This window comes from Oryctolagus cuniculus, chromosome 16, assembly GCF_051225735.1.
Source record: "Oryctolagus cuniculus isolate XC-2025 breed Fujian yellow rabbit chromosome 16, ASM5122573v1, whole genome shotgun sequence".
Classification (NCBI taxonomy): Eukaryota; Metazoa; Chordata; class Mammalia; order Lagomorpha; family Leporidae; genus Oryctolagus; species Oryctolagus cuniculus.
Genome location: NC_142882.1, coordinates 55,253,881 through 55,273,413, shown reverse-complemented (window position 1 = coordinate 55,273,413; position 19,533 = coordinate 55,253,881). Strand labels below are relative to the sequence as shown.

The following is a 19,533-nucleotide window of genomic DNA, read 5'->3' as shown; positions in this document are numbered from 1 at the left end:
GCGGAAGCTCAGGGCAAGGCGTGGCGGCCTGGCTTCTTCCTACCCGTTCTCCAGCTCCAGAACGCGCACCCACGGGCAGGGGAGCGCAGGGCCAGGCCTGGAGGGCAGGCCGGCAGGGAGCCAGGCCGTCCTTGTCATCGCCCCTCCTGGCGGGGGTTGTCAGGTTTCCTGTATGGAGGGGGGAAACCGGCAAAATCCAAGGAGGCAAAAAAGGGAGAGCAGGCCTGGCGGGGCCCGTTCGGCGGCCGGGGCGCTGGTGCCCCGCCCGCCGGGGTCCGAGCTGTATGGCGTGCCCGGGCTGTGCCCGCCGCCGGCGTCCGGGAGGAGAGCCGGGCCGGCTGGCTGTGCGCGCCCATTAATCTGCCGGGCGGGCGGGCGGGCGGGCTGGGGGCTGTTTGTAACTTTGCTGCCTCGGTCGCCGCGGTCCCCGGGGAGCGGGCTCCGGCGCTCGCTCCCATTGGCCGCCGCCGCGTCAGCTGGTGCGATTTGCTGCTGTCGCTTTTGGCGTTCGGCCATCCAGAAACAAACCAGTTCGATGACTACTAATAGTTATAGCCAGATGTACTAATACACAACAAATCACAGTCCTGAAGAGGGGCGCGCAAATGAGTTCCTATTTTGTGAATCCCACTTTCCCCGGGAGCCTGCCCAGCGGCCAGGACTCCTTCTTGGGCCAGCTGCCCCTCTACCCGGCCGGCTATGACGCGCTGAGGCCCTTCCCGGCCTCGTACGGGGCGTCCAGCCTTCCGGACAAGACGTACACTTCACCCTGTTTCTACCAACAGTCCAACTCCGTCCTGGCCTGCAACCGGGCGTCCTACGAGTACGGGGCCTCGTGCTTCTATTCCGATAAGGACCTCAGTGGCGCCTCGCCCTCGGGCAGTGGCAAGCAGAGGGGCCCGGGGGACTACCTGCACTTTTCTCCCGAGCAGCAGTACAAACCCGACAGCAGCGGCGTGCAGGGCAAAGCCCTCCACGAGGAAGGCACCGACCGGAAGTACACGAGCCCTGTGTACCCCTGGATGCAGCGGATGAACTCGTGCGCGGGTAAGGCGTTGCCCTGCGGCCCTCGCCAGGACTGGGGAGTCAGGGGGGAGGCAGGCAGGAACAGGGTCCTAGCGGGGGTGGGGGTAGCAAGAGGAAGAAGGAAAGAACGAACCAAGTTTCTTTGGCTTTTAAAGAGATTGTTTTTAAAAATAATAATTAAAAAAAAAAGCCTTCCCCCTCGTGGGACCATCAGGCCGTAGTAGAGGAAAGGCGGGGCGCCCGTGTCCACGTAAGGTGACACTCAGGGGCAGGTGTGTGGGGGGGTCACTGCTAGGGCAGGTGAGACCTGGGCCAGGGGCAACTTGGAGACTCAGGGAGTGCCTGCCCAGTGCTGAAACTGGGAGCACCCTGCTCAGGCGCCCAAGCTGGGAGGGCCTCCAGCCCGGCACCACCAATGACGCCCCTCTCTGCAAAGCCACAGAGAGCGAGGGGCCCCCTTTGGCCTCTCCCAGGGTCTCTCCACGCCCTGCAGGGCCACATCCCCACCCTCAGGATTTCCCCCTCTCTCTCCCTCCCCTACTCCTCTGGCAGCTCAGCTGCCCACTCTTGGCCAACTTCTCTCTCCCTCTGTGCCCCTGCCTGAGTCTCCCATGGCCAGCCTGGGAGGATCATGCTACCCATGGGCACTGCGGGCACCAGGACAGCCCCTTCACCGTCCTACACTGCCAGACGGCCCCAGGCGGCCCGAGTGCCATCCTGTCACCCCTGGCTTCCCAAGACTCCACGGGGAATCCCCTTCCCCTGCGAGCAGGACCCAACTTAAGGCAGCTTTGTGAATTTACAGCGTTTTACTTGAAAACCGACTCCACCCAACCCCCAAGGAAGTCTGTGCTTTTCAGAAGGGTCATATAATCTGGGAGACTTTGCGAAGATTTGAGAGAGCTGACCCTATTTAACTACACCCCCCCCATGCCTGAGTCCCCATCAGGCGGCCACAGTGGCAGCCTCATAGAACCCAGTGGTGAGCTGTGTCCACAGTGGTGAGCTGTGTCCACACTTCTAGGTCTCCACACTCACCTATGCCCCCCTCCAGTACACCCCCACCAAAACAGACTTGACTGTCCCAAATTAAGAACCTCCACTCTGTTACTTCGCTCATAATGGTTTTCTTATGGGGTAGATTTTTAAAAAATCAGTAATTTCTAACCCCAAGTCGTTTTGGGTTGAAAATTTGTCTCTTGCTATAAAGGAACATTCTCCCATCCAGCCCTGTTTGGGCTCCACAGGGCGGGAGAGTGTGCAGTGGAGGCGAGTGGTTTCGAGCCCAGAGGCCCCGGCAGAGGCGTGGGGCACACTGCTTCGGCCCCTCGGACCCTCGCTCACCCGGCGCCCGCCCATTGCTGCCTGCAGGTGCTGTGTACGGGAGCCACGGGCGCCGAGGCCGCCAGACCTACACGCGCTACCAGACGCTGGAGCTGGAGAAGGAGTTCCACTTCAACCGCTACCTGACCCGCCGCCGCCGCATCGAGATCGCCAACGCGCTCTGCCTCACCGAGCGCCAGATCAAGATCTGGTTCCAGAACCGCCGCATGAAGTGGAAGAAAGAAAATAAGCTCATCAATTCCACCCAGCCCAGCGGGGAGGACTCGGAGGCCAAGGCGGGCGAGTAGACGCCTGGGCAGGGACCAGGCCAGCGCTGCGACTTTCTTCGGTTTGGCCCCCTTACCCTTGCCTGCCTGCGCCCCAACTTTTCTCCCCGCCTGCTCGCATCCATGGGGTTTCAGCGGCTTCAGGATAGCCCAAGCTTTGCAAGCGCCTGAGCATTTATTTCTTACAAAAAAAAAAAAAAAAAAAAACACAACAAACAAAAACATCTTACACACAGTCGGCGGTGGAGCGAGGCGCACTGCACACACACACACACACACACACACACACGAGAGTCTCGCTCTTCAGGGCTGCCTAAGCCTGCTCCGGGGTCCTGGGGCGCGTCTTGAGGTCGTCCCCGACTCTTGTGCTAGCGCCCGTGCGCTCCCCGAGCTGGAGATGCAAGGTTGCTGGCGAGGAAAGAGCCCCGGGAAGAGCCGGATTTGGTGTCTGGGCGTTGCCGCCGCCTCGATCGTCCGCCACTAACTTCTGAAGGGCATCGCCAAAACAACTGCAGCCCCTGGCAAGAGGGGGGACCACGGGCTAGGGCCCCAGCCCCGTCGCGGCCTCTCAAGCCGCCCCCAGACAGGCCAAAGCTCGAGGAACAAAGGGGGCCCCGACAGAGCCGAGCCTCGGGCCGGCGCGCAACCGTCAGTGGGAGAGAAACAGCCGCAGGGGAGGCCGGCCGACCTGGGCGCGGGTGGACCCTCACCGCCCCGGGAACACGCGGGCTCCCGCGGGTTCCCTGCTCTGGATTCCCGCGCCTCGCCTCCGACAGCGCCGGCGCCGCCGCCACAGCAGCTTCCAGGACCCAACCAGGGGGCCCAGAGCCATGGGGGCGGCGAAAGTCCCAGCTTCCGAACGTGCCAGGGGCGCCCGCGGCGCCGGGCCTCGGGCGGGGAGACCGCCCCGGCCTCGCGGTTGCATTTGTGGTTTACTTTCGTCTTTCGGAGCCCGGGGAAATAACCACGGAGATGCTAGGCGCCGCTACGAAATGCTTCCATTAGCTCCCTCCTTTCGCCCCTGGAGATCTAAACGAGACCCCGAGAACCCGGCCCACGGCCCTCCAGCCCCTCAGCGGCCCCCGCGGCCTCAGGGAGCCCGGGGCCCGCCCGCTGGGTGCGCCCAGAACCCTCCGATCTGGGGCCCGGCTGGCTCGAGGAACAGGAGCACCCCGTTCTGAAGATTCTCCAGGCTGGATGCGTGAACAAACCAAATAGCAAATGAATGACACGAAAACCATTTTTACACGAAAGAAAAATCGACTCCGGCTACAGAAGCGTGTGGGATCTGACCTCGCCTCGGAGAAACACTGCACAAAAGCTATCTTTAACAGACGCCTGTCATTTAAGAGCGGCAGGGACCCTGTCCCTCATGCGCTCTCAAAAAACAGAGCCGTAATTGTAGCTGCTGCTGCGGGCAGGATTTATTTCTCCAATCGGCTACATGGCCTCCCCCACTCCCTTCCCAGAAGGTGATATCTGCATTTTCCCAAATCCAAAGCTGCCAGCAGGACGGGCAGAGCCGACCCCAACCTCGACACAAACATACGAGGGGCTGCAGAGCGGGCGAAATAAAGTTGCTGTAAATAAAATCCGAGTCGCCACCTCCCCCCCACCCCGGTCCTCTGCATCCTCGCCGGGCGCGCGATCGGCAGCTGACGGCCTCACAATTGGTACATCCTAATGGAACTGCGAGGGAAATGCAATAATTTTGCCATAATGGGCTGTAACCTCAATTCGACCCCGGCCCTCGCGGCCCGGGGTCGGAAGCGGAGCGATGCGCCCGGCCTCCAGCGGGTGGCGCTCGAGTCCGACTGAACGGCGGCGGCGGGAGGCGGGCACGCGCCCGGGGCGCGCGCGCCACCCCTCTCGCCTCCACCCAATTCGCCCATTAGTGCACGAGTTTACCTCTAGAGGTCATCAGGCAGGATTTACGACTGGACAACAAAAGCACGTGATTCGAAGTCGTACCCCATATTTGGGTGCCTACGTAGGAGGGAACCAAGTACATGTCCCAGTCATTTCCATAATTCATCATAAATTGTGCAAGGGTGCTATAGACGCACAAACGACCGCGAGCCACAAATCAAGCACACATATCAAAAAACAAATGAGCTCTTATTTTGTAAACTCATTTTGCGGTCGCTATCCAAATGGCCCGGACTACCAGTTGCATAATTATGGAGATCATAGTTCCGTGAGCGAGCAATTCAGGGACTCGGCGAGCATGCACTCCGGCAGGTACGGCTACGGCTACAATGGCATGGATCTCAGCGTCGGCCGCTCGGGCTCAGGCCACTTTGGCTCCGGGGAGCGCGCCCGCAGCTACGCGGCTGGCGCCAGCGCGGCGCCCGCCGAGCCCAGGTACAGCCAGCCGGCCGCGTCCACGCACTCGCCTCCGCCCGATCCGCTGCCCTGCTCCGCCGTGGCCCCCTCGCCGGGCAGCGACAACCACCACGGCGGGAAAAACTCCCTGGGCAACTCCAGCGGCGCCTCGGCCAACGCCGGCAGCACCCACATCAGCAGCAGAGAGGGGGTTGGCACGGCGTCCGGAACCGAGGAGGACGCCCCTGCCAGCAGCGAGCAGGCGAGCGCGCAGAGCGAGCCGAGCCCGGCGCCGCCCGCGCAGCCCCAGATCTACCCCTGGATGCGCAAGCTGCACATAAGTCATGGTAAAGCCAGCCTTTTTCTAAACCCCGCGCGGCCGCGGGGGCGCGGCCCCCGGTCCCCCTCTCTCCTCCTGTCGCCTTCTCTCCGCGTCTCTTCCCCTGGTTTCGCCTCTCCCACTCGCTGCCGTTCGCTCTCCTTCCCCTGCCTTCCTCCTCCCTTCTGCCCTCCTCCTCCGCGGCGCTCCAGTGGCGGGGTGAACCGGGCCAGTGTAGACGGTGGGCGCGGGAGGAAGGAGAAGAACCCGCCTGGCACCCCAGCGCCTCGGAAAGCGCCCCCGGCTCGGGCCAGTCGAGCAGGGTGCGGGGAGGCAGAGGATGCAATGGGGGCCGTGAATCGGGCTTGTCACGGCGGATAATTTATGAGGAGGGCGATTGCGCTGGGGAAACAGCGTACTAATGAGAGCCCCCGAAAAGGGGGCTCGGGGCGGAGGGGGGAAGAATCGAGGCGAGAGCCTGAAGTTTGGGGAGCTCAAGAGAGAGAGAGAGAGAGAGAGAGAGAGAGAGAGAGATAGAAAAGGGGAGGGAAAAAAAAGCAAGCAGGCGCCCCACGCGTGCAGCTGGAACGGGAGGCTGCAACTTCCAGGGAGGGTGGCCCAAAGGCCACCTGGGCGCGCCGCAAAGGACCGCGCTGCGGTGCGCTTCCCAGAGGTGGGCGGTCTGGCAGGGCTGTGCCTCAGGCTCTCTGGGGCGCCCGGGGCCAGGCCCGAGGGCAGGAGAGCGGCGAGGGCCAGCTGGCCGGTCCTCGGGGACGCGGCTGCAGCCCAGAGTCCAGATCTTATTGTTTGGTCTCTAGAAAGGAAGAGGGGAGGAAATGCGGGCGAGCAGGGAGGACTTGTTGAGCCTTGGGCCCGGGAGCGCGGCCGGGTGCGGCCGGCGGGCTCTGCAGGGCAAGGGCTAAAAAGCGCTGACTTTTCTGTTGCAGACAACATAGGCGGCCCGGAAGGCAAAAGGGCCCGGACGGCCTACACGCGCTACCAGACGCTGGAGCTGGAGAAGGAGTTCCACTTCAACCGCTACCTGACCCGCCGCAGGAGGATTGAGATAGCACATGCTCTTTGCCTCTCCGAGAGACAGATTAAAATCTGGTTCCAAAACCGGAGAATGAAGTGGAAAAAAGATAATAAGCTGAAAAGCATGAGCATGGCGGCGGCGGGGGGCGCCTTCCGCCCCTGAGTCTTTGCGCCTCGCGAGTACTGCGCAGTATTAGCGGATCCCGCGTAGTGTCAGTACTAAGGTGACTTTCAGAAACTCCCTTGTGTTCCTTCTGTGAAGAGGCCCTGTTCTCGTTGCCCTGATTCATCTTTTAATCATGAGCCTGTTTATTGCCATTTATAGCGCCTGTATAAGTAGATCTGCTTTCTCTTCACCTCTTTGTCCTGAATGGCTTTGTCTTGAAAAAAAAAAAAATAGATGTTTTAACTTATTTATATGAAGCAAGCTGTGTTACTTGAAGTAACTATAACAGAAAAGAAAAGCGAAAAAACACACAAAAAAGTCCCCCTTCGACCTCGTTTAGTGCCAATGTTGTGTGTTGCACTCAAGTTGTTTAACTGTGCATGTGCGTGCAAGTGTTCCTGTCTCAATAGCTCCAAGCTGTTTAAAGATATTTTTATTCAGACTACCTATATTCCTTGTGTAATTATTGCTGTTATAGAGGTGACTTGATGAGACACAACTTAACTTGTTCGACGTGTAGTGCTAGTAACTGTGACAGAAACTGTGACTCCAAGCGGTGTGTCCCTGCGTGCCTTGTAGGACCCTTTGCACGGACTCTGGAAGTGGCTCTTATAAGCGCAGCTTCAGTGATGTATGTTTTTGTGAACAAATTACAAATATTGTCCAAGTCTGGCTGTTAAGCAAACTGTGATCAGCTTTTTTTTTTTTTTTTTTTTTTGGTATTTGTTTTTAAGGAAAAAAAAATACTGACTGGAAACAAAAAAAATAAACTTTCTATTGTAAGTTCTCTTGGTCTGATTTGTGCCAAATAGCGAGCGACTTTTTCTGCTTCTCTGTCTGTCTGTCCAGTCCTGGCAGCTGGTGAGTCTGAGGCCACCTGAGCAGCCTGTGCCTGGGGACCTCAGACCAGCACCCCAACCCGCCGCCTCCCTACCTCTGGCCCCACCAGAACGTTCCGTCCGGGCAGAGGGTGGAAGAGCTGTAGGCAGTTCCAAAGCCTGAGTCCACCCTGCCCACCTCTGAGGAAAGGAAGTGCACTTACTGGGGACAAAATAAAGGAAGGAAGAGAGAGAGAGGACGAGGAAGAGCTCCTGGCTTTGTTAGCCACCCTGGGGCCCACACAGAGCCTGCCTCTGCCCTGAGGCTGTGTGCTGGGCCTCCACTGCCCAGGCCCCGCTCTGCCAGCTGCTGGGCACCCAACCCTGGGCCCTGCACCCAGCCCAGCGCCCCTGCCCCACGCCTCACTCCGCTACGTTTAATTTGCTACAAATGGAAGGTACTTACCCCATCCTAGCTCGATTGGGAAACTCCTCAGAGCGGCTAAAGCGCCACTAGAGATTTGCACTTTTACCGACTGCTTACACTGATGCCGCCTTTCCTTTTAAAAGTTATAAAACAGTAAACTTTATAAGCCCCAGTTCCGGCTAGATGACATTTGGGTGCCAAATGAATAGGGTTTTGTCTATGAATTAGATCGTAAAATCATCCATAGCGCAGGCAGGTCGGCTCACTGGCTATAAACCGTCACGTGAGGCCATTAAAGCAAGTTTTATGGTTTTGGGGAGTTGACATCCAACATTATATACCACATAACATATAATCTCACTGACGCTGGACTCCATTTGACTCTTTTGCAGGCTACGTGTGCCCGCCTGGTCATTCACGTGGTCAATTTTAGGTCCAGAAGTGTCCAAACCACAAGTTCTCAAAACTCCCTGAACAATGGCTCCCTTCCAGTTAAGGTAAGCTCGCCTCCTGAGCGCTTTCGAGTTTATTTGTGCTCTTGAAAACTTTTCTCTCTCTCTCTCTTTCTCTCTCTCTCTCTCTCTCTCTCTCTCTCTGGTGCAGTAACTCTGAGGCTGCCTCTAAATTCGAAGAGAGAGAGCGCCAACTCCTGCTTTGCTCAGGCCGCGCGGGGCACCGCGCCCGTGGCCGCGCGCCTCCCAGGCCTAACTTTAATCGCTGCACCACCGCGGACGGTAATGACTTCCGCTGCTGCCGCCGGCGTGCAAACTAGGATTTTTGTAGGCGAACGGGCCTGTGTGTGGAGACTTAGCACTCTCCGCTTCCCCCCTCCCCAGCTCCCGGCCTGGAAGGTCCCTGCTCTTCGGGGGTCGTGGCGCCCTGGGGTGGGGGCTGGGAGACAGCAGGGCGCCGTCCGCGGGCGCCTAGGGCTGCGCTGCGCTTTCGAGTTGCAAAGAAAGGCCGGGGCAGGGCGGCGGCGGACCCTGGCGGGATTCCTTACGGGGCGGTGGCAATATGTCTTCGCGGGCCGGGGTCATTTGGCAGGGCTGAATTGAGGCGGCGGCCTTCGGGGCCAGGTTTCAGGCCGGCTGGTGAGGGTGGCAGAGGCCGGCGAGGCGCGGGTTTGCACCGCCAGGCTGGGCCTCGGCTTGCCAGGCCAACCCCAGTCTACTGGCACCCACTTGACGCTGGGGACCCCGGGTCCCCTTCTGGGGGTCGGGGCGCGGGGGCGGGGAGGGGGGGAGAGCTCAGCATCCCCTCCCCCGCATCCGGGGCCAGGCCTGCACGTTCTTTTTATTTCGCTGGAACTGTTCTCACCCGCCTGTGAGTCTGAAGCAATAAACTTTATGGCCGGATTTAACTTTAGTCTTTGAATCCCAGGCTAATTGAAAGGGGTGAAAGCGCTTTCTTTTCTTCCGCCCTGCGTTTCTTCTGCCTCCCTTCTTTCCAGGATTGAAACGTCTATGCAGGGGACCCTCAAAAGGCGACTTAGGCGTCCCCCTAGGTGACACTAAAGAGGAGAGAAATTACTCCGCCTGAATATACAGACGGATTCTCTCTCCCAAACTGTGCCCTAAAGTTTGGGGGGTGGAAATCGAGGCGTCTTCAATGCCCAACTTAAAAGTCTCCGGAGACAGTAGGTTGTTTTTCCTGACACATCATAAAGGGCAGTTTAGGGAAGAAATGGGTCGTTTGTCAGTAGGAGATTTCCGCCTTTCTTTTGTTAGCTGCTCTTTCTGTTTGATCCCAGGAAATTTACATAATCTATGATTTCCAAAACAGTCTCTAAGATTGCACCAATGGGTGAAGTAAGAAGAGAAAAATTTTTCCTGGGTGCGATTCCATCCTGGCCCCAGCCCTCCATATTCTTGAATGGCAGCACTAAGCCAAGGGGTTGGGGATGCCTTGGTCTGTCCTGGGGTCTCTTTCTGGATGGGTACCCACAAAGGACTTAGCAGATTTCTCTAATCCCATCTGAGGAATTAAACCAACTTCTCCACCTGCATTCAGAAACAAAACGAAACAAAACCAAAGAAATGGGATCTGCTTTGCTTCTTGGGAGCTGGGGAGTTTTTGGCAAGTGTTAGTTCTTAAAGAAATTTATGAAGGGCTCTTGGTGAACATGTTCCTGGAAGTACAGATTTGGGATTTCAGTCAACTACTGGCAAAGGCTGCCTACCCAAAACCCAAGTCCAACAGATGTCCCCAAATCAGTGTCCCAACAGTAAAACCTGGGAAGTTGTTTAGAAATACTCGAAAACTCTCTGGCAAGTGTCACTTCTCATAAGTAGTGGCAAGGTGAGGAAACCCTACAGTCCTTCTGTGAAACCTATCAAAATAAATCAGGAAGATGTACCCACAGCTTAGTGGGAACCGGAATTCAGACTCTGCACGGGCGTGGGGGTCTGTTTTTACTATTCTGTGTGTCTGAAAGGATTCTGGACTTGGTTTTGCTGCCCTGAGTTTCATGTCTTTCCTGGAAAATACTGGGATACAGTTTTATCTTGGTTCCTCATTCGGTGATCTTGCTTGGATGATTTCTTGGTGACTGGAATTAGAAGCAGAAAGAAAGTGATGGAGGAAGCTGGTGGCTTTGCGCTGAGTAGCTGGCATCGACAAAGCATCCATGCCACGCCCGTGGTCACATCCCACCCTGGGCTGTGGGAGTGGACACAAAAGCTGAAGTCATATCCAGCATCACTCACCACCCACCATAGAGAATCTTTCCTAGAAATTTAAAAATTACAGGCCAGCAGTATTGACAGCTTGCTTATTTCTGTCTGTTTTAATCTTCAGAAAACTTAGGTAGAATTTAAGAGAGGAGGTCAAGCCACAAGGAGTTAAGTGACTGAAAAAAATACAGCATCCAATCAGACCCATGCGAGCCTTACTGGAGGGATTTTTTCCTTTCTTCCTATGTTCATAGGAAGCATAATAAAGAGGATGGCTGTTTATCTGCTCCTTTGGTAGATAAGTTCTTTCTTCTCGTGCATTCTTTCTGGTTGCTTTTGCAGAGGAACTTGCTTAGAAAACAGAAAGGCTGCTACTGAGAGCTTTATGAAGATGTCCAGCCTGAGCCAGGGGAAGAAGTGTGTGTGTGTGTGTGTGTGTGTGTGTGTGTACGGGCTCCTCCTGGACTTGTAGGAGAAGGCGGCGGAAATGTGCAGGGTCTCGTTTGTTTCCACAAGCTGAAGAGACAATATTTCCTGAACTATAAATATAATAGGAAGCTTCTGGTCACACTTACTTAGGGGTTTGTTAGGGTTTCCATGGTCTGATTTCACAACATTATGCCAAGATGCCTTTTCTCCTGCTCTTTCCCTGGATTCATTGTTGGCAGCTCTAGGAGAGCAAGACACACAATCTTGTTCCTACCAGACACACAATCCTGTTCATTTGTGGAGCTTTGCAGAGGACTGCATCCTAGGAGGCAGGGCCGCCCCCACCCTCCAAGGTGGGCTGCTAACAAGGAAAACAATTCTTTCAGCTGCAAGGCTCTCCTTCGCAGCCTCCCCTAGCCTTTGCTGGGGTTCTGCCCAGGGCTTGCCCACTATGCAGGGTGCCAAGCATTTTGGGCTCCATCCCTTTGGCTTCTAACAGGGGAAATTCCTGCCAGTCAATGACAAAACTCTAGCAAGGACTCCCAGGCAGAGCTGAGGGGGCCAGCATAGGCTACCCCCCCCCCCAATCTAGGAGAGGACAGCCTCAGTCCAAGCCCTCCTGAGCCCCAGAACTGGCTGATATGCCTAGGTCTGTTTTGTTTGGTGTTTTTCACAAAGAAATGCATCTTTCTCCCCCTAAGTCCCCTCCCCACCAACCAGCCTTTTCAGTAATAATATTTGTTATGAAGGTTATTGGGTAATTATTGCGATTTTGTGAAGCAGCCCCTGCTGGAGGTGAAGTCTGTCATCGCCTAACAAATGAGGCCCGCGCAGTTCACTGCCAGGTTAAGTAAATGCAGAGAAGATAAATCTGCACACCCTAGGAATCGCCAGCAGAGCACGCTTTAGTACAAGTTCACAGTCAACTCGCCAGCCTGGGCCAGCTCGCCCAACAATTAGGGCTGCGTCTTTATTTCTAAATAAAGGAAAAAAGGCTCCACCTCCTACCTCTTGCCTGCTTGCTCCTCTGTCTTCTCCTTTCTTTTGATTTTTCCAAGGATCTCCTGTTTACTCCAAATTTTCCTTGTAAAGGGAAGCAGGAGTGATTTCAAGTTAATCCAGTTCCTATCTAAGTGCTGATAAACAGATAGGAGGCTGATCTGACAGGAAATGCAATCGCAAACACACACAAACAGGCAGTTTGACTTCTAATTCTGAAAGGCGGTGGCAGAAGCAGGGCGTCCTGAGATCCTAGGGGGCCCCTTCCCCCTGGAAAGAGAGGCTCCGCTTTGTGTATCTTTGTGGTTGGTGCGCTACAACGGCAGGTCAGAAAGTTGAGGGTCAAAAGTTTACGTTGTGTAGCACTCTTAGTCATCTGCCCAGACAGAGTTTGATGTCAATGTTAGAGCTGCGATCTTGACTATCAGCACAAAAGATAAAATGGCTCAGAGTGACGCGTGCATCTCCGTATGGACTCCAGGTGAACCCTAGTGGTTGAATGACCTCAATTACGGAGGAAAGGATAGAAAATTCCTCTTTTCAAGAGTAATACATGCTGTATTTCATCTTGAATTATCACTCCCATTCTGAGAGACTAGCAGCAGGTAAATAGGCATAGATTACTGGAACAAACACCAACACCTTACATGGTGGAGAACCAAAGAGTCTGTTTGTGGTTTTGCCACAGGGGAGAAAAAAACACTCAGCCCTCATCAGTGGATCTTTAAGATATAACATAGCAAGTTTCCAAAGTCCCATTAAACCTTCAAAGGCAAGAGAAGGGTGCAGGAAACCGCCTTTATTTTAAAAAGGTGATTTTGATTGGTCAGGTTGGTTTGTTTATTTTTAATGTGTAGAATGACCCCTAAAGTGTGTGAGAACAAGGGCAAACACAGGCATTTCTTGCAAAATGTATTCTTTGCCGTTTTCAGATATAGAAAATGTGTTTCTGAAACTGCAGCTCACTGAGTGCAAAGGTTCCTCAGAACTGGGGAGGGAAAGGAAGGAGCAGACTCCTCCAGATAGGGACCAGACCCCCTCTGCCACCATCACCACCAGCAAGAAAATGCTTATTGGAGCCATGAAAATGTCCCTATTGTTGGAGATTTTTTTGTTGCGTTTCTTATTAAACCACAACTGAACGCAAGAGAAACGTTCCAATCTGCAAGCAAATAACTGAGCTGTGGAGAATGCAGAGGATGGAGTCCACAGATCCCAGGCCATTCTATAAGACCACCATGTCAGGCTTCTGCTAGACAGAAAATACTTTTTAAAAATACATGTGGAATAATAATAAAAAAGACTAAGGCGAGAGGTAGGGAGCTAAGGAGGAAGGGGTGGGAGAGTGGACAAGAAAGGGAACAGTGTATTAAGGAAGCAGACTGGAACCATGCCCTCATGTGTGAGTTGCAACTGCCGAGCTAAACAATATTTTATTTTTCATGCATCTAGATTAGCTTTAGTGTTGGCACCATTAGATTCTATTTTCCAAGGGACTTACTTTCCTTTCCTGTGTATTGACCTTCAAGTGATCAGTGCAGGCAAACAGAAGAGAAAGATGATCTATTTTTGCTAGGTTTTTCCTTTTCACTTTTCAAGATAAGCTAATTCAACCATTCAGAATGTAGTGCTTGTAGGGATAGTTACGTTCATCCCAATATATGCTGGCTGGTGGGATTTAACTGTGCCAGGTATGTTCGGTAGTAAATATTTCCCAAACACTGCCTTCATGGAAGTGACCAGGGTGCTTCTACTGTGCAATGTGTAGTTTCCACTCTGGTCAAGAGCTTGGAGCCAAATGGGGTTTTGCCAGACAAAACAGAAACAACTGTGGTGATGGCTGTTACAGCAGTGAGCACTTTACCACATCTGGGCTGCTGAAATGAGGAACCCTGCACACCCTTGGTGGTTACCACCAAGACAATTAAGTATCTCTGAGAAAGTCTCTTTATTGTGCTTTTGGTTAAAAACGTGCCACCCCTTAGAAACATGTCAGCTTCGATGATCACAGATATTTCTCAGCTAGTCCTTGAAAGAAAATGGTACTTGCTGAGGTTACTTCTTTATTATTTGGAGGAATTTTTTTTTTTTTTTTGGAACTTCAGGCCTCTCATACAACCCTGATTAGATTCATGTAAAATCCTAATGTGAATTTCAGCCCTTATGTCTGGGTGGTGTTGATTATTTTTAACTACTGCAAGGAAATCAGCCCCCAAATAATTAACTGGTCAAATGGCTGATAAAGTGTTATCCCTTTAAAATCATATGCCTCATGGCCATCGAGAAAAGCCCTCAAATGCCACCATGAGACACTCTGAAATTCTGCCATTCCCCTGTTGGCTTCAGATAGGGAACGGTCTGGGGACTCTGGCTCTAAAGAACAAAGGACAAATACAGTCAATACATTCCATAACGTTTACATTTCCTTTGCCTTTTCCCCTTGGTTTTTCCTGAGAAGGAGTGACCTGGGCAAAGCACCCTGCTCTCTAAAAGACACTGTATAGACCTTTTAGAAGCGCAAAGTCCAAGGCCGAGGTGAACTTCAGGTCAGCGCGTCTAACAAATATGAAAATGTCGGCTGGTGAAGGGCGCGCCTTGTGATTTAACAAAGACTGTCAATGTGTAAGATTAATAAGAAACAAAATGCACACGGTGTCACTGTTCGGTCACTTTGAAACTTGGGACAGGGTTGCATTCAAGAGGGAAGGCTGTTCCAAATATATTCAAAATGATTCAAATCAGATTCAAACCAAGCTGCACACACTGCCTCCCTCTCTGCCCTCCCTCTCTCGGACTGCTTTCGCTCTCCTTCTCCATCTGGGATGTGAAGACATGATGAAAAGTTACTTCACTTAATGGGATTTTAAGAAAGCTTTTGTTGGGCATATATGTTATCCCTGCTTGTGGAATTGAGCAAATGTGCTTACCAGTTTCCCAGGAAAGGAGAACGCTTCACCCCGCTTAGGACTGGAGCCAGTTGGTGTGCGAAGATTAGCACGCTCCCTTTCTGCTCCACTTCAGGGCACCCCGTGTTTTCCCGGGTGAGATGATGCTGGTAAACTTCAGGTTTTTTGTTGTTGTTATTGTTGTGTGTTTTTTTTTTTTTTAAATTGAGTTAGCTTCTTCCTGGCTTTACTTTGGTGTCTTGAATTTTATATAACTGCAAGAGGTATTTCTTTTTTTTTTTTTAATGTTTTTAAAGAGATTATTTGATTCAGTGGAATGATGCTATGGCTTGCAAAGGGAGATTGTGGAAGGTTCAGAAAAGGTACTGAGATTGTTTATTACAGCCATAAATCTTGCAGTAAAATGTCAAAATGTCGGTGTGTGAGATAACACTTGGTGGTCCTGGCTCCGTTTGTGTTTATGATACGAACCGCAAAGACAAGTTACAGGCCTTGGGGGATTCTGTGTAAGCCCATCTTCCTAAAGTAATAGAACCTCACGAAACACAGGCACAGTTCACTCGTTTGGGTTAACCATATACAAAACAGTGTCCGTGTCTCCTTAATACTTAAAAATAGAAACTCCCTAGAAGGTTCTGAGGCTAAACAGCATGGATTTTGTGTTTTAGTGTCCTCAGATAATATTACACAGACCCTAGTGCTCAAGGCGATGACACAAGGAGGAGGGCAAGGTTTCCTTGCCACCCCCCCACCACCAAGCTTACAGTTTAGATTTGTAATACATGGTACCCTTGTATGTTATTTATACTATATAGTACAATCTACGTATAAATTATTTTTCTTGCTGGGGAGAGAGATTGGTTTAGGCAGCTTTATCACAGGCTAGGTTTTTCCCTGTGTCTAGAGAGGATGTCTAAAGATTACACTCACCGTGGATTTCTGTCTGTGGCTCAGATTTCATTGAAAACAAAAAATTTTCAGGGTGCCTTGTGTCAGCGGACAGCACTCCTCTCACACACACACACACCCACTGTGGAAAACCTCTTTGTACCACTTCAGGGTGATTCCAGCTAGAAAGCTAACATGATCCCTTTTTTAACCTCTTTTCCTATATTAGTTTAAAGATTAGACCCATATAATAGGCTTTATGTGGCTAAGCATTAAATGACTATCCATCAAATGGATATATTCCAGCATTTAGTAACTCATATGAGTAACCGATATAAATGAAGATAGGATTGACATGCTTTTTGAAGTGTCTCCAGGCTTAGGCTATAACTTTCCTTGACTGCTCTCCAGACTCAGTTGTGAGAAGGCTGTTTATACTGCTCTTTAAAAAAATCAACTACGGTGAACCAGCTGAAAAATCCCTGGTTTGCATGCCAGTATGAAAGTGTTTTTAGAATGGTGACTATGCTAGTTCCAACTGCTTTCCTCCAGGCTGAAAACTAAAGGATGTAGGTGTGTCTGCTACGCAGGGGGGGGAAAGTACACAGTACAGAAGTATTTACTTCAAAGATCAACATTAGGCGAGATTAATAAGTAATGTATTTGTTAATAATGGTGTAATTAGTTTACCTATCAAATTTCAATTACCAAATGGCAGGCAAGGGTCCCCTCTTTTCCGGAGCTACTGATACCGTTTATATGCTAATTTTCAGCAATTCAGGAATTATAGACTGTGCTGTAAACGTAACTCTAGCCTTAGCTACAAAGGCGTCCAAAAGGGAAAACAAAATTCTTAGCTGGAGAAGTGTCATCCGCCATTGGCGATCGGCCCGGGCTAGGGGCTTATCCTACCCTCAGCTTGTTTCTGCTTGGGAATTGCTCTGAAGTGGGAACTTAGGGGTTCGCAGCTCGGGTCTTGTGGTGGCGTCGCTCGCTTCCATCCGCATTCTGCATTCTCGGACCACGTCTCTCTCACTCTCCCCCAGTAAACACCCGCATAGGTAGCGTTCTCATCGACACCTCCTTCAAATTAGGCGCTACCAGGAAGGCTCCGGATTTGTCTGACTAAACAGACGCTGTCTCTAAAAGGCAACAGCGCGACGCGGCCATGCAGTCACATTGGAACAGCCTCGCGGTGCATCCCTCTGTCGGTTTCTCCAAGCTCCCCTGCCACCCGACCTGGGCGGGTCGCATTAGGCTTTTCCAAGCTGGCACAGGCAACGAGCAGGGGACAGGGAGAGGGCTCAGCTGGTGAGAAAACGGGTCCGCAGGCCTCATTCGTTTTATTCCGGGACCAGGATAACTGCCAGGGTGCCTTCTGGTTCCAAAGCCCTTCCCTCCCCGAGGCGGACTCGAACCCTCAGGACGGGAGGCCTGGCTGGATACGGCCCGGGATCAGCACTGGGCTTGCCGCCCGGGAGCCTTGCAGCCTAGGCCCGAAACAGCCCAGGCCTAGAGCCCGGAGAGGACCGACAGCCCGACAGGCCCCCGAATTTCCAGTGGGAATAAAGTTGGGGGGCTATGGGACCACAGCACCCGCTCCCTCCCCCCACCTCGGGGCCGGACAGTCGCATCCATCACCCACCCGCGCGTTTCCTGATCCGGGTCCGCGCGCGCGGCGCGCCCATTGGCGGGGGCGTTGCACGTGGGCCTCGGGGCGGGGCTCGCGCGGGGCCGAGGCAGGACGCGCGCGCGCGCGTGCGCGCGCGGGGGCGGAGCGGCGCGAACTTTGGTGGAGGCGTCGGCGGGAGGGGGAGGGGTGGGCACTTGACAGCGGGGGGAGGGGAAGGGCGCCGGGGAAAGGGGGATGGGAAGCAAGGAGAGAGGGGGAGGGGCCTCGGCGAGCCCAGAAAAACGACAACGCGAGAAAAATTAGTATTTTTGCACTTCACAAATTAATGACCATGAGCTCGTTTTTGATAAACTCCAACTACATCGAGCCCAAGTTCCCTCCCTTCGAGGAGTACGCGCAGCACAGCGGCCCGGGCGGCGGAGACGGCGGCCCGGGCGGGGGCCCGGGTTACCAGCAGCCCCCGGCGCCCGCGAGCCAGCACCTGCCGCCGCAGCAGCCCTCGCTCCCTCACGCGGGCGGCAGCCGCGAGCCCCCCGCCACCTACTACGCGCCGCGGGCCACCCGCGAGCCCGCCTACCCCGCGGCCGCGCTCTACCCCGCGCACGGTGCCGCGGACACCGCCTACCCCTATGGCTACCGCGGCGGCGCCAGCCCCGGGCGGCCGCCTCAGCCAGAGCAGCCCCCGGCGCACGCCAAGGGCCCCGCGCACGGCCTGCACGCGAGCCACGTCCTGCAGCCTGGCCGGCAGCAGCCGCCGCCGCCGCCGCCTGCACCGCAGCACCGCGCGGCGCCCCCCGCACCCCCTCGGCGCTGCGAGGCCGCCCCTGCCACCCCGGGCGTCCCGGCAGGGGGCAGCGCCCCCGCGTGCCCGCTGCTCTTGGCCGACAAGAGCCCGCCGGGCCTGAAGGGCAAGGAGCCCGTGGTGTACCCCTGGATGAAGAAGATCCATGTCAGCGCCGGTACGTGGCGCCGCCGGGGAGGCGCGCGAGGGTGGGCTGGGGCCGGGCCGGGGGGTCAGCGGGGAGAGGCCCTGGGGAAGGGGGTCTTCGGGAGGGGAGCCCCCGTCCGGCCCGGACTGCGGTGGGCTGTGGGTGTGTGCTGTGCGCGCCAGCCAGCCGCCTGCTCCCAACATGAGAACCCTTTTGTACCCAGGGTCCCTTTATCGGGAGATTTACGAGACGCCAAACTGTTAGGGCAGTAATTATAGCCCCCATAAATTTAATTGCCCTGGCAGAGGCTTCAGGCCCTGTGTCTTTGAAGCTTTTCTTCAGCCCCAGTGCCCAGCGCCGTTCTTTATGGCTCTCGGGTGTTTCCCGTTGCCAATAGCCTGTGAAACATTTTCTTTGCCGTTTTTATGTATCTTGCGTGAACTTGGTGTCAGGTTATTCTATAATGATGATGTCCAATTGCTCTTCCCCACCCCGTCTTCTCTCTCCCCCTGCTCCTCTCTTCTCCCTCTCCTCCACTGCCTTCTCCCTGGTCTTCTGCGGGGTTCAGTCAACCCCAGTTATAACGGAGGGGAGCCCAAGCGCTCTCGAACCGCCTACACCCGGCAGCAGGTCTTGGAGCTGGAGAAGGAGTTCCACTTCAACCGCTACCTGACCCGGCGACGCCGCATTGAGATCGCCCACGCACTCTGCTTGTCCGAGCGCCAGGTCAAGATCTGGTTTCAGAACCGGAGGATGAAGTGGAAGAAAGATCACAAACTGCCCAACACCAAGATGCGGTCCACAAACTCGGCCTCCACCGGCCAGCCCGGAAAAGCACAAACTCAGAGCCCACACCCCCACTCCCACCCAGTCCCGGGTGCCTCCACACCCATTCCGTCCACCATATAATTCATTAGGGACCCACATCAGTTTCTCTCCCTTGCTATCCTCTCTCCCGCCTGGTTCCCCATCCACCCCTTCCCACTTGGACCATAAGACACCAAAACAAAGGCCAAGCTTGGTGAGAAGCTAACCAAAAAGAAGACCTTATCCTCAGAAGTGTGTGCTGGTTGCCATCCAAGAGAGAACAGTCGTACACAAGCTGGATGGGGGGACAGCCTGCTTGCTGCTCTGAGCCGGGCTGCCAGGTGTGGACACCTGAGAAGGGCCACTTGGCATCAGATAGATACTTTGGAGATGACTGAAGTCAGTGGGACAGCCCCTGCTGACCTGCAGACCACCGGATGCGGATGCCTACTTGTGTATTTGTGGCAAGCAGGAGAAAACAGACCCTCTCCCTACCTTCCTCACTTCCACCTCCTCTATTAAGGCAGCTCATGCAAGCTTGTGT

The 19,533-nt window shown here is 54.2% G+C and overlaps 2 protein-coding genes across 2 annotated transcripts; both read left to right on the top strand.

Annotated features, from left to right (window-relative positions):
* Positions 1-605: 605 nt before the first annotated feature.
* Positions 606-6,478, top strand: HOXA6 (homeobox A6). The gene is given in 2 exon segments (NM_001171401.1): positions 606-1,047; positions 6,237-6,478. Coding segments are annotated over 2 exon segments (684 nt in total).
* Positions 6,479-17,578: 11,100 nt separating this feature from the next.
* On the top strand, positions 17,579-19,091 carry HOXA4 (homeobox A4). The gene is given in 4 exon segments (NM_001171400.1): positions 17,579-17,793; positions 17,796-18,030; positions 18,032-18,212; positions 18,751-19,091. Coding segments are annotated over 4 exon segments (972 nt in total).
* Positions 19,092-19,533: the final 442 nt, after the last annotated feature.